Source organism: Harpia harpyja, chromosome 2 (genome assembly GCF_026419915.1).
Source record: "Harpia harpyja isolate bHarHar1 chromosome 2, bHarHar1 primary haplotype, whole genome shotgun sequence".
In the NCBI taxonomy this organism is placed as follows: Eukaryota; Metazoa; Chordata; class Aves; order Accipitriformes; family Accipitridae; genus Harpia; species Harpia harpyja.
In genome coordinates, this window is record NC_068941.1 from 65066260 (window position 1) to 65090865 (window position 24606).

At 38.5% G+C, this 24606-nt stretch overlaps 1 protein-coding gene across 2 annotated transcripts in view; it reads right to left on the reverse strand.

Moving 5' to 3' along the window:
- Positions 1-1722: 1722 nt before the first annotated feature.
- Positions 1723-24606, reverse strand: part of NWD2 (NACHT and WD repeat domain containing 2) — a 58284-nt gene continuing 35400 nt past the window's right edge. For both annotated transcript variants that reach the window (XM_052780281.1, XM_052780282.1), the window contains 4 exons: positions 11817-12020; positions 9887-10031; positions 8993-9582; positions 1723-7384 (listed from right to left, as the gene is read on the reverse strand). In XM_052780281.1, coding sequence (XP_052636241.1) covers positions 3449-7384; positions 8993-9582; positions 9887-10031; positions 11817-12020 — 4875 coding nt within the window. In that variant the 3' untranslated portion in view covers positions 1723-3448. The remainder of the gene's footprint in view (positions 7385-8992; positions 9583-9886; positions 10032-11816; positions 12021-24606) is intronic.

A 24606-nucleotide genomic window follows, 5' to 3' on the forward strand; every position in this document is an offset into this window, starting at 1 on the left:
TAATAATGTGAAAAAAGTCAAATGGCCACAGGCCGTACGAAATGAAGTCACAGGTTGTGCATTCCCCAGCTATGGTGCAAAGGAAATGACTGATAAAAATATTTTTTCTATCTGACCTCCGGCTTACCTCTGTGTGCCAAAGAATTTCCGGCTAATTCCCCTCTAAAGCTTTCTTACAGCTACAGGCTATTCCTAGAATCTTCTGTGTCAGAAAATATGGACCCCATCTGAGCCTGTTTATTGATGCACTTTAGATAAAGAATAAATTAAAGCTTTGTTCTAGTTATGAAAATAGTGCTCCTTAAAAGAAAGTGAAGTGCTCTATTCCTATGTAGGGATAGAACAGCACTTGGCATTTGGATGGCTCATTATTAGAGAGACTACTTTGTCCCTGTACCACTGCATAGATGTACTTAGGGACAGATTTGTGAGGGGCTCTGGAGTCCTCACTCTTGCAGTTCCAAGTATTTGGACACCGAGTAGCCTAATGCCATTCAGAAACCTGTGTCTGCTGCTTAGGCTCAGTGTGAGGAGTCTGACCCCCTGAGAAATAGATTCAGAAAGCTGGAAAGCTGAATGAGATAGTTTATGTATTAAGGCATAGATAAATTATGAGGAGGGACAGGACTTAAAACAGCATCCTCGAATGAGATTAGGAACCCAGCCAAATACTTGGCTGAAAGGCCTAAATGGATTAGGATTCACGTTCATGTTCGTCTTTCTCATTGTTTTACGATTAAGAAAAATAGTAGTGCTGCCCCACTCTGACTGTCCTTGGTTAGAACATAAAAGACTAAAGTTCAAAGCAGGACAAGAACACCCTTGCCTTTTTATATACAGCATCGCTGCTTTCACATGTCAGCCTATTGCTTTGACCAACTGGACAAGGCCTAAAATCAATTCCCTCTTTGCCTCGAGATGAAGGGAAGACTGCTCTCACTTTTAGGCCGATCCTCTGTTTTGCTGGGGACTATCTCCTGCCCCAAGAAGCCGTGCCACTGTGCAGAAGACCACAAAGTTCATTGAGCCAGAAAACAAAAGGAACAAGTCTGGGTACTCTATTGATAAGCCACTCAGCTGAGCTGGGACCAGCTGGGTTCTGGTAGTGCTTCCCCAAAAGGAAGAACATTTCTCTGTTTCTGTGTTTTGCTTTGTTTCTATGTTATACTCCTTTACTACAAAGTTAGCCACTCTCCCGGCAGATAGGAGATGTATTTTTACTCTTCCAAGATAATGAAGGAACTAACTTTCCAACATTATGCACGTTATGCACAAGGAGTTCAAGGCTGAAATGCGTTGAGTCATGCCCACTGTTTGAAAGAAAGTGGAAGTTGCTTACCTTCAGGACAGGATCCTGGGAGGCGTGGATCCCACAGCCCCTTCCCATAGCTCCACAGGTCTGCAGGGGAGTGGGATTTCAGGTGCTCCTCTCTTTTCTGTGCTTTCGCCTGGGTAGGTTACACAAGCCTTCGTGTTTGTTGACTTGGCACACTGGCAGTATGCAATCTAGTCATAAGCAGTATCTAAGCATGCTTTTTTTTGGTGAATCTCATTGTTTTTTGAATGCTTGATTTAGTTAACCAAAGTGGGAAAAATATTAGAATTTTTCCTTACAAATATAGCCCATAAAAATGATTTAAATACAGACTAATGGGAGCTGCAAATGCCTTGTGTCCCTCTGCCAGAGTGAAATTTCCCTGAAATTAACAGACACACACAATCTGTTTTTCCATAGTTTATTAGTACAAACAATGCATACACAAGACTGTATATTGTTTGAAGACTGCAATAGATTTCTAATTTAACAACTCTGTAACAAAATTTAACTAAATTTGACATTTATGAAAATATAAATCTCTGATTGGGTAGGTTTTCCCAACAATACAAAGTTTACATAAAAACATTCAATATGATCTATTAGTTGCAAACAAGTTAGGAAAAATCATTCAAGTCACTTAATATACTACATTGGCTTGTACACTGAACATTCACACACTACGTTAAGTTCTAGCTTAGCATTCATTTCTTGGAAATTTGTGGCATGGAGTTCTGATTTTAAAAATAAAATTGTTTTGTTTAAATAATTTGAAAATATTTCCACAGGTGTGCCATCTTTAATATATGTAAGGAGGGAAAATTATGATCCTTTCAGATATTGTCCAGTATTTTTTTTTTACTTGGGCAAAAATGTAATTTTTTTTAAAGCATTTGTCATTATTTCACAATTTCTGCCTTGAAACTGGTAAAACTGTACAAAAGGCTCAGAACAGTTCTAAAGCAGAAAGTGAAGCTTGTAAGTATGTGGAAGTAAGAAAAACCCATAACAAATTGGACCAGTAAAGGACCTTTGGACAGCCTTTACATTTAGTGGAATACTTCAGCACATACACAAGCAATCCCAGAGTGTTTGGTCATCTGATCTGTATTTATCATGGGAAAGAACAGAAATGATAGTAAGGCAAATATTATCAAGATTAATACATGGCATGTCTGAAAGACTTCTATTAAGATTACTTTGGGGACAGAGGAGATACGTTAGACTTTCTCACAACAAAATGGATAGCAACCTTTTAACATAAAGAAATTAATGTGTTTAACTGGTCATCTGTAACACCCTTTCTGTTTGAAAAAGTTTTCATTACGACCTGTACTAATACACACTGTGAAGACAAAAAAATTTCCCAAACCAGAAATAAAACCCCAAACCCTATATTCCTTTTATGACCTAGGTTTTTATCATTTTTATCACAATAGAGAAACCTGAAATCCCTGCATGCATTTAAAAAGAAAAATCTTTCAGTCCATTCATCGAGGTGAACAAATACTTATCACCTCACACATTGACATGTTTGCAGCTGACTGGCACCTAGTACTTTCAACCCAAAGATTAATCCCAATTAAAAAAAAAAAGAAGTAGGTGTTTTTAAAATGATGATGGAATGTATCAAGTGTTCCAGGTTGGCAGGTGACATCTTGTCATTGCACCATCAAGCAGAAAAACACATTTTTGCAAGTGGGTATAAAGTTGGCTGTTAGCTATAGACCCATCTAGGCGGCTTGGTATATAAAATAGTGGTCTGACTCTTCTCACTGATCCTATGGAGCTTTAGTTCTACTTAAAACAGTTTGTCAATCCCAGATAAGATCGCATAACTTCTGTAATAGCATAACAATTTTGATAGTATTGCTAGAAATTTTTAATCAAGGCCCTGGTGAAATCCTGGACTGAACCTTGTATTCCGAAATTTAAAAAACCCTGCAGCCCATTTGCTTTATGTTTGCTTTTATGTTTACATAAATGTAAGAATATTTGTCGAGGAAAAAACAGTTGGTCTGCCCTCTGCTGTTTCTGTTGGTCTTCCAAGAAATGCACTGTTTTTTAGGTGAATTCAGAAGACAAATCTATGCATGTATACTATTATTCAGATAAGCTCGTCCAGATGGTTACTCAGTTGTCAGGAGCAAAACTGTGTCCTCTGCAATCTATGGCTGAGCACACTTTCTCATAGCAATAGTTGTGTTTTTTCGTTGGTGTTGCTTCACTCACCTCGGGCTCTGTAACTGTAATGGGACTATCCCTTGCAAATACTTCTGTTGATTCCCTCCAAATGCAGTCTGCAGTCACTTTGAAGCTATAATTGTGACATTTTGGCCTAATCACTTGTGTTGTGTTGTTGAAAATCTGACGGCTGTTTGAAGTAGCAATTTTGATTTTCAGTGCAGCATCGACTCGATCCACTACAGTGTAAGTACCTATACTTCCGTCATCAAATCCAATAATAATATTTAAATGTCTCTGTGAGAGTGCAAGAAAAGTGGGAGTTTTATAAAGAGAACAGGCACCGATGTTTTTGCCATCCGCTAGCCTCATTACAATTAAGCTAGAGACTGCACCATTATCATCATCTTCTTCACTGCGAAAACAGATGTACACAAGATAGCGGCCATCACGAGACAGCCTCTGCCGCCAGATGATACCCGGAGCATGAACCACACGAAGTTTTCCACTGTATAAATCAAGCACATTGATGTTCTCATCACCACGGGTTATAATTCCTAGCTTCCCATTTGGAGATATTTCAAAGTCTTCCAAAATTTTTAAGAAATTGGTAGGCAATTGTACGCGTCTGCAGATGACTTCCTCTGTTAGGCTCCAGATGTTCACAGTTTCAGTAGATGTTATAAATACTATAATATCTGGGCAGTCTGGTATCAGCTTAATATCAACAATGCTTGCACCATCATCACAGCAAAACTTCTTGGTTATACTGCCTGTCCAGAGACTCACTGCCAACACTTTATTCTTCGCCATTCCAACTACGAATGTATTTGCAGTTGTTATGAATGCGTTCTGTAAGGCAACTAAAATATTGCAAACCCTATGTCCTGTAGCCAGTCGCCAAACTCTGGATGCATTTTGCTCGCAGAGAGAGACTACAAATTGATCATTGTGAGTAATCATTAGCTCTGAGATTTTTTGTCCATTAATGCGAAAGATATTTTCACCACTAACCGTGTGCCATACATACTGGCTGCATTTATCATCTGATGTAACCATTATCTCTCCAGAAGAGGTCAGCACGCAGTTTTCAACAATACCTTCATGCTTGAACACAGCTTCAATAAAGCCAGTGCTGAAGTTCCACTTATGGACAGAATCTGATCCATCCAATGTGTATATTAATTCGCCTCTGGCTGGCAACACCAGTCTTTGGATAGGCTTGCCAGATTTGTCAATATTGGACATAGCAGTTATGATGTCTATATCCCAAATAGAAAGGACACCACTGGTGGATAAGGATAGCAGCATGTTATGATGATTTGATTTAATTAGCCTGACTATAGTTCCTGAGATTTCCTGTAAGCTTGCCATACACTGTCCCGTATCTCTTCTCCAAACAAAAATGGCTGAGGTATTTTCCATTGAAGCAATTATACAGTTGCCATTTTTGGACAACACGGCAGAGATAAAGCGCTCATTGTGTTTAGCTCTAAACTTTTCAGCCACCTTCCACACATGAGTGTCAAGAAGTTCAATGCTGAGAGCCTTACAAATTAAAATTGCACTTTGGTCTTCAGAAAGCTCTATGCTGACAACTTCACTGTCTTCTCTCCTACAGTCAAAGTCATCTGTAAGCTGGGGATTTGTGATTTCCTCTGTATTCCAAACAGAGAGGCTACCCTCGTTGTCCACCATCACCATTTCTTGGGCTGTGTCCAGAATGAGAAGGAATTTCACAAATCCACCAGAAAATTCAGAGGTCACGGTGGCCAGCTTCTCTCCACTGCCCAAGTGAAAAATGGTCGTGGTGTTCAAGTACTGTCCACAGAACGCATAAACTCCATCTGGAGAACACTGCACACAGGTCACTTCATACCAGCAGTGGAAGTGATAGAGAGGCCAGCCATAAAGCAGATCTATTACAGTAACGTCTTTGCTGGCCTCCAGCCAAGCAAGCACATGGTTGACTGATAACGTAAATCCGTTTATAAAACTGGAGCCCCCTGCAATTCCACAATGTTTTGACCCCTTAATTTCCACCTCAGACAGAAGACAGGAATTTATGTTATCGTATATCAAGAGAGTGTTTTTCGTTGTAGCCACTACAAGATACTTTTCATCACTAGTAAGCTTCATCCCTAAGATAACAGATGGAGCTGTTGTAATCTGCCTTAGTAACTGGCGGGTCTCTACATCCCAAGTGCTGATGGAGCCATTTTCTAAAGCAGCAATAATTGTGCTGGGATTAAAAGTAGGCAAAATCTCAGTGACGTGCATGCAGCTGGATGACAGCGGCAGGCGCTCGGGGCTGTAAGTCACATCCATGGAGGAATGCAAAGGGACGATAGAGCAATACTTGGGTCCATCCTTGTCACATTCTAAGAGGAGATGTCTGAGTTTGGGCAATGAACTTACTACTGGGAGAAGCCTCTGCTGCAATTCAGCAGAGAGCGAACCTGGGTATTTTACTACTTTAAACTTTATACTGCGGAGGGTACTGGCCAGAAATTTCAGCTCCTTTTCTTGCGAGTAGGTGTAAGCCAGTTCTATGTCAGAAAGTGCTTTATCAAACTGCCCTATTCTAATCATGGTGTACAGCCAGCTGAAGTTCATAATGACTCCGTACAGAAGATCATCTGTTCTTCCACACCTTGTCAAGTGATGAATAAGTTCTGTCATTTTTCTGTGATTGATAAAAAAGATATCAGGCTCTAATGGATTACACTGAAAGACCCATGGCTGATCAGGTGCCTGCCTGTCAAAAGCAGTCTGATCCATGCAATGCTTTTCATCCTCATTCAGGCCTCTACTGTCATGGTCAGGACAACCATTCAGATATTGGTCATTGCTGTAAAAAGGTTTTCTTCGTCCACCTGACCAAACACCAAGGAAATACTCTGCCATGACTGTGTGCATTTCATGTAAATCTTCTTCATTGTGCAGGTACAATTTCTGGGCAATTAGTTGCAAGTGCCTATTTGCCCAAAGAAGAAGTGTCACATTTTTCACTTGTCGCTCTATCAAGTACCCCTGTAAGCCCTCCTTAAGCCTTGCAATGTATATATATGGAATTCTCAGTGGGTTACTTTCTCTGACACTCTCACTCAGTTCGTACATTACACTGTTGTCAAGGGCTAAAATATCTTCCAGTTCCATTTCACTCAGGCCAGATTTGGACATAGTGATGTAGCCAAGTGCTCTTGACAATAGTCTGGATCCACACTTGTTTTCCAGTGACCAAAACAACTGCTCTATGCTTTCATGGACAGTGACACAGAGGGAGGACTCATCCACATCTTTGTGAGATCTCCAGTTCCTGACCTCTCTGAAGGTTAAGTTCACAAACATAGGCAGTGTGCACTTGGAGAATGCTTCATTGACGTATATTTGTTGCCCTGATGTTACTTTTCTTTTAACTCGCAGCAGCTGATGTTTCAGTACTTGGCTACACATCTTTCTATCCCTTGCAGTCAATTCAATGTAGTTGTCTTCTTCATGAATAAGGCACCTCAGTTTTTGCAGGATCCCATGCTTGTTTGGCAGTGTTGACAAAATTATCCGTACTGAACGTGGAAGGTGAATGGGAAGCCACCAGAGCTTCCTACCATCATCACTATCTGTTAGCTGTTCTAGGGCATCGAATATTATCACCAGTGGCCTATGGAATGAAGACTCATTCAAGAGATTGATGAACAAGTCCCGAAGGTCATGAATCTTTTTTGGGTAACTTTGTACAAGGCAACGATAGTTGACTGCTAATTGTTCACAAATGCTTTGAAGTATATTCTTCAGATCTGTACTTGTTTCCGTGGATCCCAAAAATCTTATAACTACCACAGGGTCAGACTCTGGTCCCATCTCTTCTTGCAGCCAGGAATAGGACTAGAATATAGAGCATAATTCAGTTAATATCTAAATGAAGCAGAATAACAGATTTTATAAATAGTGATTGCCTATATATAAATAAACATTTTTAAATGTTACTGGTTGAATGGAAATGCTTTCACTGGTAGAGTTCAAGGCTGGTTTGATTTATGTGCACTGAATGAAATTCGTATCATATGTCATCTTTGTTTAGCACAGGTAATATCCCAAAACACTAAGACCCAGATCCACAAAAAGGCTTATGTCTAAGGGGACATGAGTAGAATGTAGTCCATAAATCCCAGGGTACACTTTGCAAAATCTGTGTCTCACTTCTGAAAGTCAGTAAGTAGATTCTCTTATTAATAAACTTCCTTAGACACTGAGCAATGTCATCCTTGGCCAGGCAGACCAGCTTGCCACCTAAACTTGTTTAACATTGATTCTCAGCTGAGTATAAATGCACGCCCTGACAGTTTTAGAGGACAGGGATCAGAGTACAGATTGCCCTTTACTAGCAGGTTACTTTAATTCCTGGACCACAGAAGTACACTCTGTCTTGGTGTGCCTGTGACTTTTGCTCTTACACACTGCCACAAGGGGTAAAAAGTATCTCTTGCTGTTTTTTTGGTTAGCATACTCTAAGCAAGTGAAGAATGTGGCTTTAAATCCCCTCAGTCTGTGCAGGCTAACACACTCAGTTCTCTTACTTGCTAAGTCTTTTCACCTCACTTTAAGTTATTACAGAATATTTTAAAAGAAAAGCGTAACCAGAGTGTCTAGGTTAACTTACGTACTCAGATCTGAAATGAGATCTTGAGTTGCAAATCCCAATTTCATATATGCAACTTATGTGAATCTATAGGAAGCCACATTTGGGAAAGATATGGGATTTTAAACATTATTGTTCCCTTTTCCATTTCATTCTGGCTGATACGGCTGTTTCCCAGCCCACTGTGCTAAATTCTCTGAGCACCCTGCAGGGAAATCAAAGTTGTGACTCCCAGCTGGAGAATTAGGCTTAGAGATGCCAGCTTGGTCTTTTTCTGCATCTGGTCCTGCCTTGCACAAAGTGTTTCACTCATTTCCCTGTAGTACTCAGCTCAATAATTTAAACAGTGTATGTCAGATAAATGAGTACAGGTATTTTTGCAGGTTATTACAGATAGATTTGTAGCAAGTGTATTTCCAGCAAGTGTATCAGACTAATTCTGGAATAATTTCTGATGAGAACATAAGATGGCGTGACTTGGAAAGACATATTGTATTTGTGAATAAGACTAAAACCAGCATACGATGTTTAGATGGTTCCAGATTCATAGGACCTCAGTGGAGCAAGAAGGAAAGAGATTCTTCTAAAATACATGTTGTTAATTCAAAAATATATTGATTCCTATTAGGTACTTTTGTTTTGGCTAAGCACATGATACAGACACGTTATTATTGAAAGGTAAGTCTTTTTCTGATTATGTGTACAATAATATGCAGAATATACTTTTCATTATTTTTATTCTATATATTGAGGGCTGATATCAGATCTGTTGACAAAAGGAAGAATGAAAACTAAGTTGGCCCTTACACACTAACGCTCCTAACATCACCGTATTATGTAAAATATTTATTTACCTTCTTCGCCACTTCGGCTAATAAAAGAGTCTTGCCTGTGCATGGTCCTCCGTATATGATAAGAGGGTTAATATGTCCTATTTTGCTAGGTAGAACATACTTGTGAACTATGTTTAATGCCTCACATCTGTATTCATAAAAAGTGGAGTACGTTTTACATAGTGATGAGTGTTGAAGAACTTCATCGTACAGCAAGTCTGTCTCGGTGTCAAAATTCTGCTGCACTGTTGCTTGGATTATGTCAATCATGTCTTCATAGAACTGTTTACCAAGTCCTTCAATGTAATGGTTCTCCACTTCTTGGGAGTAGCCCAGTTTCATGTCACAGTGAGTGACGGACGTGTAGACTCTCAGATTGGATGATGCGACGATGGTAGGAATGAATTCATCCCTGAGCTTGATCAGTTTCTCATGGGCTTCGGGATCTCGTAGAAACTTCCCGGCTGTATGTACCACATCCATGTATTTTCCCATCTCTGGAATTTTAACAAAACGCTCAATGTTGGCAATTTTCCGAATGTAGCAAACACACTTCTTTAGGAAAGCTGGTGTTTGTTTACCCAAGGCAAAATCAAGTTCATCTTCAATAGCTGAGGATGAAAAGAGAACACAGAGTCTCTGTTATCTTTTCTCTATAAACAGTTCAAGAACATCCCCCACCCCCAACATGCAGACTCTTAAATGATTGCATCTGTTTTCTGTAAAAAACAGAAAAAGCACAGAAAAATCTCTGGGTGCTTTTGTATGGGTTTTGGTCTCAAACAAGCCCAATTAACATTTTTCTCCTCTTCAATTACATGAGAAATGCCAACAGAAATATATTTCCATGTTTGTGGAAAGGCTGATAGAAAAGATAATAAATTAATATATAGAAATAGTTAGTCTGAACTTTACCAGAGGAAAGATATCTCTTTGCTTGGCTGTGTTTCATTTTTCCTTTCTCATACAGCAATTTCACAGCAGTCTTAAAAATCTTCTTAATCTCTTCTGATACATCTTGCCATTTGTTCTCATTCATAGAGTTTGAAGAAGATTCCATCTTTTAAAAATATCCATAGTTAAACAGTAACTGTAATACACACATCTACAACTTCAGAAAGTAAAAGTCTAATATTCAAAGTCATAAATAATGTGGTAACAGAGAAACACATGCACTAAAAATAAACAAGTAAGAGTTCAACTTTTTATACCACAGATAATCATAATGTATTCCATTTTAGAATTATGTTAGCTAGAGTATTTTCTGAATTCCTACTGTAGGCAGCTAATGCAATATTTTTCAAGAATAAGACCAATAACACCTTTATAGAAAGAGGGTTTTGAGAACCAAGTCTGAAATAATGATAATAAAGCTGCAGTAATACTGCTAAAATTATCGCTCCTTTAATGAGAAATAATAATACTAATAATTTAAACTTGGATCTCAAAACTGAAAATGAAGTTCCTGGTACCTGTAATTAAGCACCTCATATTAGCTACCATATTTGAAAAATATGGGATTATATCTGACATTACTTTCGTTCATTCATTGCCATAGTAACAGTAATCTTCCTGTCATCAATATCAATATAAATTCACTAATCCTTTCAGATGGTATGTCACAGATGCCACGATGGCAGTTTCTGTAGGGCAGCTGGTAGTCACTGCTGCATTACTTACTGCAGGTGAAGTGTTTAAGGGGTCTCCAGTTTTCCTGGAGGGTGTAATAGGAAGAAGAACAGCCTCCAGGATAAGCTCCCTAGCAACTCTTTCTTGACACTTTCAGAGCTGTGTATATTTTAAGTTTGAGATGTAACTCCATGTTAGCTTTAAATTATGAACATCGTTTTACTTACTCCTGTGTATCAGTAGCTTGAGGAAAGGTGCAAAGTTATAATAACAAAAAAGCCAAGCTTTATTCAAAGAGATACTGTAGGCACTAGCAAAACAATGCAAAGTTGCAAAACTTGCTTTCTTCCTTGTGATCAATACTTCAGAATTAGCCATATTATACTGTCTTCAACTCATTAAAACTCTTTCCATGTCTATGTTTTTCATGTTTTCAGTGTTTTTTCATGGGACAGAGAAAACATTCTGCTACATGATAAGTGAATGCAGTATAATGGTTTAATTTAATTTTCTTGCATAATACAGTATGCACTCAAAATGAAGTGAATACTCTGTTAAGGACTTCATTTTTTGTACACTGAAATCTATCCTTGGGTATATTGGATGTGCAGAAGGGTAGAAGTGAGCGCTGGGTAATATACAGTTTTTATTGTCATCAAAGACAAATGCCTGTTTTAAAAATGATAATTAACAGTGTTCAAAAATCTTCTGTTAGAATACAGTTAGTAAGTTAAAAGTATGAGATCTGACTTGGGACAGCACTAAGCACTTGTTTGACTGTTAAAGAGCTTTCTTGTATGGGGATAGAAGGGAAAATGTGTATTTCCTCTGCAAATCCCGCTCATTGAAATCTAGCAAAAGCACAGTACCAGGGCAGGAGAGCCTCAGCTCTCCCTATTCCAACGTCAGGGAAGGGAAGAGAAATCTGTACAACCATCCCACTAGCCCCAACAGGTCATGAATGACTACAATCCACTTTCTCTAGCTGTTATCAGAGAGCACGTCAGTGCAGGAGTCATGACCAGTCATGTTCCTTGGTGTTTCACAGCTGCTCCCTTCACCATGTATAGGAAAGGAGCATCATAGCACCAGTTGCTCAGGTGTGCACAGGGCTGTAGAAGCTAATTCAGAGACAGCAGCAAGTGCCTGGCCCTGGGGACTGCCCACCACTGTAAATGAATGAGAAGAATTTTGTAAGGAGGCGACTATGACTCACCGTATTCTGGTAGTTCTTCAGCATTTCAGATTTTGGTCTGAGGTAATATGCTGGTGGCACTGCATTCTCATCCCTGCAGTACCACTCTTCTAAAATCCTTGTCTCTAGCTTGGCCTCTACAGCGGCATCCAGGATCATTTCAAATTCTGCTGACTCAACCTCCCCTGGTATTCGGATGTTCCCGTACTTCTCTCCCAATAGGCCCTGTGTATTTGCAGAAAAGTAGGGATTAAATTTTTCTTTTTAGTTATGCAAAATCCCTCCTCAGGATCTGAATTTCATAAAAATCAGTGTGGTAATAGTTTCATGACTTTGAAATTACTAGGAAGGGAAACAGATACAGTGTAAGATGAAGTACTGTTGAGGGTACTGTACTGAGCTGCATCCTACTATGATGACTTGGTAAAATTTCAAGTAGATGCATTGTCTTTCTTATTATTAACTGGTAATAAAAATACGAAGGCATTCAAAAGAAGAAATTAAAAAATACCCAACATACTTTCTTAGCACAGTATTGACTCGTGTATTATTGATTCCCATTAGTCACAGGTTGGCATTAATCTCACATGCAAATGCGAATGTGGAAATCCTTTTCTCTGGACTAAGGATAAGGATGCATCTCTGGATTCTTTACCTCTTGGCTTTATTCTTATTTTCCATGGAAATGGAACAGAAGATTTTATATTCTGTTTGATGAAAATCCATGAGGTTATATACAGCTCATATTAGTATTTTTAAATATGTGGTTTATACCGGCAATACCAACAATCAATGTTGCACAACCACAAGCTGCTTTGCTGTCTCATATTCCCTTGTTGCAAAAACGGTCAAAGTCTTTGCCCCGGTAGCTGTCCACAAATGAACAGTGGGGCAAGGGAAAACAGGTTTGATCAAATGCCAAAGAGAAGTTTTAGTACTTAGATGGACATATTTGGTATACAGGCAAAGGTTTGTGGAATTCAGTTCTTAAACTGTGGCACAAGAGATTTTTCACCTTCAAAACTGAGGATTAAAATATTGGTTGCAATGCTCTGAATACATTTTTTTGAATTTATTTCCATAGTTTGCTGTCCATAAATATTTATAAAAAAAGGATTGGGAAAACCTTTATAGAAGATAGAGTTGCAGGACATTCCTTCTTTCGACAAAATTTTTCAAATTTGCGATCATCAGCTTAATTCTGCATTCAAATCTTGGTCCACAGAAGTCAGTGAGAACTCTCACTTCCTTTTAAGTAGGATTTTTTATTTCTTTCCTCATTTAAATGTATTCAGTAAAGATTCTGAGTTAATGAAGAGGAGTACTTAATGTGGAGAGGAACCAACAGTATCAGCACCTTGGTTTGAATCAGAAAGATCTCTTCGTAAAGTAATGCTAATGCAAATACAGTAGTACCCTAAAAATTTAAATAACCTTGTTTGTAAATAATAAAAATCTGAATATTTATTTTTAAAGCACTCATCATAATGAGAAGCTGTTTTAAACTTTTCCAGCTGTAACTAAACCCTGAAAATCAATAACTGATGATGATGAAGCCTGCTTCACTGATTATAAAAGTGTGAAGCTGCAGACCCGTTTTCTGAATCCAGTTGTGTTGGCAGAAGGTACTCAAGCGGCTCACCATGCTAGATGCTGTAGCCTCAGAGCACAGATGTCAGAGCAGTGCACATGAACACTTCCTAACCTCTTTCAGGCAAAACCACCTCAGTTAGCTCAGACCACAGTTCGCATTGTGTAAACTAACCTGGCTGATTTTTGCCTGGAGCAGATTAGGAAGAGCTCACATGAACTACAGTGCTGGCTCTGACGGTGAGTGGTTGGCATCCTCCAACAGAGGAATACTGACAAAGAGCTGGTGGACAGGAACAAGCCAATGTCTGTCCACTGCTTAGGAGAAATGAAGGAATGTAGGGATTGTGATAGTTCATATAGTCCAGGTTCCAGTCTCTGACAAGCCCTAGCACCCAAGTGCTTCAAGAAGCTACTCCAATAGAGAGGCATTAGGAGAAAGAGGGGTTTGCCTGACTGCCCATTCATATCCCACAGTAGCTTCATTCAGGGTGCACATCGAGGAGTCAGGAGAAAGGAACACATGTGTTCAGTAACTAGAATTAAATAATAACTTCAATGAAATGATCCAGTATTTTTATTATGTGAATTTATTTTTTCTATGTGATCATTCTAACTAGTAGCTCCCCTCAGAGAGTGAGCTACGTTGCTCCACATAATGAGATAACCAGGGAAAATTTCTAAGTTTTTACTGTTCTGATCTGTTCATAGAGCCCTATAATTTTTGAATTCCGAAGCTGCAGAGGTTAAACAAAATATAATATTATTTTCCTTCTTTATTCAAGTGAGGTTAATAACTCATATCATGCTGAATTGCAAGCCTTTGCACATTCAGATTGATGTAGAAATCTCATAAATTTCTCTCAGAGGAGCTTTGCTATGCAAATTTTGCAATTACCTTGTATAGCAATTATTACTTGAAATTCATTAGGCTACACTTTTTCTGAATTTAAGTCCAGTGAATTCAATAGACAGTTGCCCAAGCAAAGACCAATAGCTGGGCCCTTCATTAATAATACTAAAATGTCAACATTAAAATGTCTCATTTTAATGTACTGCATTTAATCAACTAAATTTGTTTTGGAATTATTCTGTGTACTTTTCTGCTTCTCTGGTACAGTTTGTGCTGTTCTCTCTCCACTGTACTATAGGTAAATAACAAAAGGCAGTACTTTAAAAGGAAAAGACGGATTTTTTTTTCTTGTATCTTATCTGTCATTGCAACAGACATTATGTAAATAATCCTGTATTAGGGATCATCCTCCTGGCTACTAGAGCAAAACACAATAAGAAAGAACTCTGATATGATCTGATTACTAGTATCACTGTGGATGACTGTATCATGAGTTTTTAAATAAAATGGAGGCCTATGCAAACACTATTTGCAAGCCTTTGCATTTTTTTAAAATGAATATTAAACAGTGGAGGACATACATTTATCATGGTGTACCTTGGTGCTATAGATGGCATTGCTAATATTTTGCTAGAAGTCTAGCATTAGTTGAGGGAAGAATAGACATACATAGAAGAGGAATCACACAGACAAAAGAGTGTCCTCCATTTGGGATGATGGCAGTGAGCATAAAACTTAATAAACAACAAAATAAGCCTCCTATCATTTTGCTTTCAGGAATTTCTCTTCTTGTTTGATTGTGGTTTATGGAGAAGTTTTAAGGTTAATCTTAAAAGATGACACATGCATAGTGCTAGGAATAAAAGGAATAAGGAAGTGTGGAGGAAAGAGAAGTCTGAGTGAATATACATTGCACTGCACAGTGAAAACTGAGTCTAGCTTGTTATAGTTGACATCTAGTGTTTAGAAGAGCCTGAAGCTAACAGCTGTACCAAGAAAGGAACACATCAGTTGAACATCATGCAAGGATCTAAATGTGCTAAAACATTTAGTTTTAGAACTTAAAAAGTAGACTATGCCAAAAAGGAACTGCTCAGGGAACAACAGGCAGGATGGTGCTGACTGGTCTTCTGTAACTGTGCCCACTGCACACCAGACAACTCTTGAAGGGATTGTGGTAGAAGTCCTTCATACAAGCTGCATGAGTTGGCCAGGCTCAGAGCACAACTCTGAAACTTGGCTGTGTTTAACTCAGGAATACTGCTTCATGTGGCTGGTGTGAGCAAGAACTCCGTATTTTTAGCCAAAACTTAGGCATTTGTGCTGTTAAAGCAAAGTTAAGGAGCAGCTGAACAGAGATTCTGAGGGTACCTGTGGCATCTACTTGGCGAATACGTGCATTTAGAAAGGCAATTAAATGAGTTAGTGTCTTTGATGTTCTAATACAGTAGAATTGACAAGTAAACGAAGAGAAATAGAAATAGCAACAGGATAGGGAATAAAAAGAGCAGCACTGGAATGAAGAAGGGAATTGATTACACAAGGAGAACCAGCAAATCATATATACTGTGCAAAGCAGGTCTATCATTTAGAGCAGGGCAATCCCAGGTGCTGCACTGCAGCTGTGTTCCTCTTAGTGCCCCAACAGAAGTTAGGTGAGGTTCTGGTATTAGTACCTGACTCTGTGTAGCCAGTTGAAAAATATTCTGGTAAAAACTTTCATGTGGTAGAAAACTCTTAATGGAGTCATCCCTGTGCGTTCTGATAACTCCAGGCTAGCCTCAACCTACAGCCCAGTTTCACTGGCCATGTAACTGAGGTATTGAAACGCAACTTCTTTTCATTTTTCTGGAGAGGACAAAAATAACTGACACTGTTTTTCTAAAGGACTGCGATATCACGCCCCAATGCTGGAAGCAGGAGGAACGCTGAGTAAATGTAGCTGTTCTCTACTGAGAGACTGATGCTCAAATGCTGGGTTACGTCACATAAACACACCAGGTTCCTGGGGAACAGTTCTTCACCTAAACACGCCTTCCTCCAGATACACTGCATGTTTTCCATTAACAGTGGTCAATAATAATAATAATAATAATAATAATAATAATAATAATAAAGACTAAGGACTATAAACAGACTATATGTGTTTGCTGGAATCTTAATAAACTATTTATTTGTAAGGATCCATGACAGCCTTAGGATGGGTGCATTTGCATGCACAGGCTGTGAAAACTGCATCTTCCCATGTTTTGACACAGAGGTGAGGCTTGGAAGTATCTCCTTCTAGCTGGTACCAGGGACCAGCCACCTTCCCTCCACTCTTTTGGTGTTATGGTTAAATTTGTATCTGGCTGTGTAAGTGTAGTCTATCAGGGTATCACAAAAACACTCAAACCTAAATGAGCAGCTCTGAATTGCACTTTTCCTCCAGGGGCTTCAGTGTCTGAACTGCATCTGTGCCAGAGGCTTGCAGCAGCCTCTGGAATATCTGCCCTGCCCCCCCCGCTCCCTCCATATTCCCTATACATTCAGGTAAATGCAAATTGCTTCACAGAAAAATGAAGAAAAATGAAGTAACACAATTGAAAGAAAATATAATTTCTCACATTCTTCATGTTGTTTCATACTAAGTCTGCAAATAATACTGTTATTTCAGACCTTTATGAAAAATATCACAGTACTCTACACTAATAACGTAAAACTTCAATTTGTGATAACAACATTGCAGCATTTTGATGAGTATTATAGGAAATTATTTTTAAAGGGAACAGTAATGTTTACACTATGTTCAGTACCAAGAGACAGTTTTATATGCAGACTTGTGAATCAAAATCTCCCACCTGATGAGTCATTTTCCTTTAATAGTAAACCACCAAATTAAAGATTCATTAGACTGATGGGTAATTGAACTGTTTAAAGCTACCAGGCTGGCAAACATGTATAAAACCCTCAGCAACCATTTGTATCTAACAAAACTTCATAGAATCAACACAAAGCAATCTCAGCAGTAGTCTTGTTAGCTTTGTTGAGCCTGAGGCTGAAGTTACTATTAAATGAAGATTAAAAAATTACTGTTTAGATCCAGATGGGAAATATTTTTCCTTCTGATTTTGGTGTGGAAAGATATTAAAGTTATAGGCACAGTCATAACAATGACCAAAAGGAGGAAACTAACCAGATTTGGATTTGATCTTGATATGATGGATTCGTAGTGCATCTCATGTAATTAGTTCAGACATCATCACTAAAATGTTCATGAACCATCATATCATACCTTTTATTAATACAAAACAAGTTGAAATTTTAGATATATTTAATTCCAGCTAAGATATTTAGTGGTAATTTTAATAAAAACAGGCTGTCAAATAACAGCAAGTTATATTCATTACTGATTGGTTTCATTAATCTGTTTCCTTTTAAAAAAAATTATTTGTTAACATCTGCAAACCAAGTCATTTGAAAAGTCAGATTTGTAATGTTTCGTGAAGTGATTTCAGGTATTTGTCAACTGAAGAGCAACATTTTTTTTGCTGTTTTGCCAACACAGAAAGCTTCAGATTAATTGAAAATACAATTTTGTAGCTGGTGAATGATCTGATCTAATGATCTTTTGCTGGACTTCATGGGATCAGTCCTACCACTTCTACTTCTGGTCTTTGTGAAGTTCCACATGTGACACTGAAGCGCATAAATATGTCCTCTCTGTCTCTTCTCAGAGCAGTCCTGGATTGCCAACTTTTTGAAGAAAAAGCATTCAAGAAATCATCTTTGAAGGAATTAAATCTAACCACAATTAATTTTTTAATCTAAGATACCTCTGTGTGTCCAGATCTAAGCACCTCTTAAACGATTTGTTTTTGCAAGATCCATGAGGGATTAGGAAGTATTTTTGTCCCCATTTGACACAGGAAGTAGGTGCAGGGAATTAAGCCTGGGCAGGGATTTAGAGCTGTGACAGGTATGCAGTAGTTAGCTATAACTGGGTAGTGGAAGTTGTTGTTCCTAATTCTCAGCCCTGTCCTTCTTACAGAAACTGCTCACTACTAAAGGAGGAAAGCCTTGCGCACTCATGAATTAGGTCCTGAGTGACTCATTTCAGCCAGCTAAATTAATGTAAGCTTAAACTGAGATCACTTATTCAAAGTAGAACAGCTCCATTAGGAGAAAGAGAGTATCTCACATTATGGAAGGTGCAGTGAATGCTTCATGCTCTGGGCTGAAAATTGCCTGCAGGGACCCAACATCAGCATTCAGGTGCCACTGAGATGCACCAAGTGGATCTTCAGCAACTGCTTGACTTGTAGGGACTTAAGTGCTGTTAAAATGCCTTGGGATGTTATGTTGTTCATCTGTAGTCAAGGGTTGGGAAATGCTGCTCCCACTGATGTCCCAGAAGTGTCCTTCTACCATCTTCAGAGGAACTATGGATCGCAGTCTGGTAGAAACTTGCGCCACACCTCACCAGGAGGCCATGGGCAGAAAACCGGTGAGGAGCAGGCTGTAGCTAGTGGGTCATAATCTAAAGCAAGGCAGGTAATGAGAGAGCTCACTTGTGGAGCAAGAGGCCTGTTTCAAAATCTCTCCTGAACTGGAAGAAGGACAAATCTGTGGTCACCAGGTATGTACCCTACTCATCAGGCTTCTGGGCATCAATGATGGGGTAACAGTAGCGTGTCAAAGCTCCTGCTTTGTATAAGTAACGGAATGTTAATTAACATGAATCTTTCCACAGTCTGTGTGAGTCCCCTAATCAAGGGCTACAAAGTCAGTCCTCTGGATCCCCGTCTCTCCTGTGGTCACTTGCTCTTCACTGTCTTCTGTGAGTCCTGGGTTTAGAGAGATCTAACTCTGCTTCCTCAGCCTGCACTTCGAGGCTTCCTTCCTCTTGTAGTTAAATCTTTCTTATGAAATAAAAACTTTTTTCCTCTTTAAAGCCATACATTTCAGTCAAATAGCCATTTTACTCAGAGAGATGTGTTTTTTGCACTACTGCTTACTGCGATGTTAATATATCTATTAGCAAATAAAAAGTATGTTACTCAGTAATAGATCAGACTGCTATAGACAAAAAAGACACGTAAAGAAAAATACAAGTGAAAGATTGACATATCTATTTATCTTCAGTTTTAAAAACCCTCAAATTTCTTAGAAATGTTTTGTCTAAAAAGCATACTTATTATAATCAGATGATAATACCCATCAATTTCTTTCATTTGATATATATGCATGTTTGAATTGAAGACAGAATCACTTCAGCATAACTACAAGAAATGCTCCATTGTTTTCAGACCTTACTTTTTATATGTATACTAGCTACATTCTATGCCCTGTCTTTCATATTGAATTTGGATGTGCTAACACAATGCATTTACATGTGCAAACTTCCTAGGTGGCATGTTCAGGTCAGGCAAGGCACGCAGAATTTGTAACACGTAGGTGTATTTACCCTCCTGGTCTGCAGAAATGTGGGCTTAACTGACATAACCAAATACACAGGTAAATCAGGTCTTCAAAATCTGGAACAAATGGTCAGGATACCAATTTCTAAGGGCCTTTCATTTAATATCCCATTCAAAGAAATTTAGTACAACTATAGGTCTTTTTGGTTTGTTGCCAGTAGATTATAACTCTATTGTAACAGTATCCTATAGAAATTACTTATGTGATATAAGATGTTCAGGCACAGCCAGAGACACTTTGGGGAGAAAAAAAAAACCACAAAACAACAAAATAACAGGATTAGCTGGAACCTTGTTTCTGAGAAATAAACTTAATTTGAATTGAAACTGAGAATTTACTACCAGAAACAAACAGAAAATAATATCCTATATATATTTTTTTTATTCCTTAAGGCAACAATAGCCAATTCTTCTCAAACTCAAACCACAAATGCTAATGGCTAAACAACAGTGAATCATCTGAACTGAAACTAGAAAAGTATATTTACTTAAATTTATTTTCATGCCCTAATGATTTCAGTAGGAAGAAAAACAAATATATGAATTAATTAAAAATCTCAATGGAGTATATATGTTAACTCCTTGTTAGGGTAAATTCCAAGCCATTAAACTGAACTGATGTGAACAACTGAAACCAAGATGGAGAAAGCTGTAGTAAGGCACTTCATCTAAACCAAGTTTTAGGAAGCTGGAGTTTCAGAGTAGCTGGTGCCCAAGAGATGTCTTGAAAATAGCTGCTTCTACTCCCCTTTTTTCCTTCTAGCTGCAATGCATACAGTGTGAGGGCCTCCTGATACACGCACAGAGAGAATATTCAATTAAATACATTTGACTGCTTTTCTTGCCTATTCATGGTAGCGATCAAAGTACAAAAGTTATGTTGCATTGGAATTAAGTCTCCCAAAAAGACTTCCATTAGAAAAAAAAAAAGTGAAAAAAAGGCCAAAAAAGTCGTAATCTGTGATTTCTAGGATGTACAGGTCAAAGTGCCTTCAGAACAGCACATTCTTCCACTGCCAACAGTTGTAAGGCAGTGCAACTTAGCAGACAGAACATTAGAGCTGCTGCAGAACTCTTAAATCTTCTTTCCACTTTTGCTTCATCTCAGTATGGAAACTGGTAACTTCCTGATGCTTTCGCCACTGCCTCAGATTGCCTATCTGTAAAATGAGGCTAATGATAGCTTGCAAAATAAGCATTTCTATTTTGAGTGTTGATATGCAAAGGATCTTGTGTATTTATATATCAGCAGGGATGGGACTGTTGCTTTACATTGTTTGTCCTGTTTAGTTTTTAAGGGAAAAATGATACCATTGAGCAGTATCAAACATTTTCATTTTATTTTTCTCCATACTTACGTGATAATAATAGTGTCCATACCTCAATCCTTTGGTTGAAGCTTATGGGTAAATAGATTTAGTTTTAGAACTTCAGCTGACCATACAAAACATAAAATAAGAAATATAATTTTTAATTGAAATTTTTGAAGTGAGTAGAAATCTGAAGGTATAATAAAGACATTTCTATGCTGAGAACTAGATTTATTTTTTTTTTCCACCTGCCTGGATATGCATTTACGTTCCTTGGCTTGAGAAACATTGCTGTGTGTTGTTTCATAGAGCCATACCCTAATTTCGCTCTTCCTTTTTTCCCTGAAGGTGCTCCAGAAGTACACTGGGGGGCTATAGGTATTTCAGAAACCTGATACGGGTATTGGTTTCAGTTCTTTGAAGAACAAAAAAGGGCTGTTGAGCTACCTTGTAAGAAAACTGTCTGGAATTGGGACTGGAAGGATGAGGTGCAAGTGCTTAAGTCTTTTGCTGTGAGTAATGTTCCTGACATAAAGTGTAAGAAGAAAATGATGGTGGAGTTACTTGATGCTTAACGTGTCTTTCAGAAAATTAAAGAGAGCAGCCGAATCCAGTTGTAAATGAACCAATTCCCTCAACTCTGAACTTCACCCACAGTGCAATATTTTTAAATCTCAAAGCTTTTCCCTAGTGGTAGGGAGATATGAAACAATGATGAGTAATTTCTCAGGACATAGTGGGTAAGAGCTAATGGTCTATCATGCAGAGTGAATGTGCTTTCTCAGAAGAAATGAATGACCTACTTCCATGATACACGTTGCTTCATCAGAACTCTCCTTTCTCCTGGCTGTGAAAGTATCAATGGTCTTCCTCCTCCACACTCTTTCTCCTGTCTTCTACATGACTGTGAAGCAACCAGTTCATTTTGTTGCCTTTTCCTTCCCCGTTTCTCATTGCTGGGTCTTTGATCTCCCTGAGCATGGGTGCAGGTGAGAAAATCAGTCAAAAAGAATAAAATTAGGAAAGAGGTCGGTGAATAAAGGTAGGGTAGAGGAAGGAGTGGAGAAGATTTTGCCTACCTCTAGCTATAGATTTGAGCTGCTCACTCACTCTGATTCTCCTCCAAACAAATATATGACTCTCACTTTGCTCTTTTTTTGAAGTTGGGTGGGAGATTTCCTGATAGGCATGTATTTTTTTCCTCTCACATAAAGCTCAGGACCTTGCAGGTAACTCCTACTGCAGTCCAGATTCCTGTCAACTCTCTGACAGGTCCCGTAACACTTTGTAATAGTGGAGCTGGATAGAAAAACAAACTATAAGGGCTAGGTTTAATAAAAGACTTTAGCACCCAGCCCAGAGTGGAGTCAATAACCTTGTCTGTGAAAATCACTACCCTTCTTACAGGGAGTAGGAAACATACCTTTCTTGTCTTTTAGAGGAAGGCATGGTGGTGTAACCTCCCCTGCTTTGTAAAATAATCACAACACTCACCCAAGCAGGGAGGAACGGTGGAAGGGTTTTAAAGTACTGTCTTGCGTCTCACAGGTGAAGGCTGGCTAATGGAGAAAAGCTTCTCCTACTGTTGCTGTTTAATGTGCCTTACTGAGCATCCAGGGATACAGGCATCATGGAGCCAGAAAGGAAGAAGATACTCTGAGCCTATCAGTGTAGTCAGCTGGGAGGGCAGGGCACTGGCTTCTGGACACCAACCCCAGGAGTTAAAAACTAGGACTCTTCTGCATCCTTTCTGCCCTCTTTGGTATGCTTCATATGTAAGAAAGGATGCTGCCTCATGCCGCACCCATGCACCCTCTAAAAACAAGGGGCCATGTCTTTGTTTTCTGGGAAATATGATCTTGCTAGCATTCATCAGAAGGGCTGCTTAGTTTCTGAACTCCCATTTTGGGATGGTACTTAAGTGATAAATGATGAGCCAAAGATCTTAGATTAAAGTAACGTTGAGCATGGCAAAAAGAGATGAATTAGGCATCTAAGGGATTAACAGAGAGGCATCTAGTCTGTAATCACTGCCAAAGTTGCAGCAACTGAGGAGGGGTTTTCAGGATTGCAAAACCTATCCAAATCCTACTGTAAGCGCATACACACTCTTTATTAGAAATAGACCTATATATTTATGCTTTTCTGTAACATAATTAAGCTGTGTTTCTCAGTAACATATATAGCCACCATGAAGGTATTAGAAAGTGTTAATTAATGAGCATTATCAGAGGCAGAGATCACTGATGGTATAAGAGAGTTTTTAACACCCCTCCCAACCTTAGGAATACTGAAGCTAGTTGTAACATGATATGAGATTTCGCTGCAAATTTCTTTTTGCTGTTTTTTTCCCCCTTCTTATTAGAACTAAACAGATTGATATTCATTGAGTCTACAAATGAAAACCTAATTTTGTAATTAAATGTCAAGAAAATGATTTCACAACTTGCATATAATAATACAGTCCCCATGAGCCTGATATGACCCATGACTGCATAGTGTGTAGTAGAGCACCTAAAACACCATTAATAAACCTGTTTTGCAGGGACATAAAATAAATGAGGGCCCAAAGGCAAATTTTTAGTATAAGGGACATTAGCTCTAGCAGATGATAATGCCACCTCTCTACAGCACCCAGAATTTAGTGTTTATCACAGTATGCAAAACAAGTAGCATAATGTAACATCAAATCTGCTTTGCAAGTACACGTGGAATGGCCTATATTATTTATTTTAACCAGTTCCTGATTTTGATGACTTTTATTTGATTTCTGTATCCTTATGTGCCAATTGTAACAAAACATTCTTTCCTTCAAGCCAGCTGGCCTAGGTTTTAGGGCTTTTTATTTGGGACAGTTGGTGACTGGTACTCTGAACAGATACTTTTTCAATCTAGTCCTTCAAAGATGAAAAGAAATTATTAGATAAGTCCTTGCACAAGAAGAGACACATATAGAAAGAGTATAATTTTCCTTCCCCAACAATGCTAGCGGCATGATGGCCCAGTAAACTTAAGACTGATGTGGAACTATCAGTCCCTTCTGTATGTTCTTAAATTATTTGCATGCGTTCCCTACTTTCCACATGCTTGGAGGGGAAGAACTGTTTCTTCTGGTTTATTAAAATACAAAAGTGTAGGAGGCTAGAAAGGACAGTAGCACAGTGGCAGGATGAAAGGAACTAATTCCTGTGAAAGGAACTAATTATCTAAACTGTAATAACAGTTAAGGAGAGAAAGAAAAATGTGGAAGGGATCTTCAAAAAAGCTGAACTGAAGGAAAAAGACTAAAGCAAGCACTGTGATAATAGAGATTAAAGCTTTCCTTGGCTTCATAAACCACACCCCTTACACACTTGACAAAGATTGTGGCTGATGAAGAATAACATTACTTAAAGTATTCACTGTGTCAACAATCTTTACAGTTAATTCACATCACCAAATATTACAATGAGAATGCTAACCCTAATAATTTAATTTATATTAAATATAAATCCATCTTTTCATACAGCCACCTTCAGAACCGCCACATTTCAAAACCTATTGTTCTTCAATACTACCCAATATTAGTGTTCCATTTGTAATACAGATGAAAGAAATCA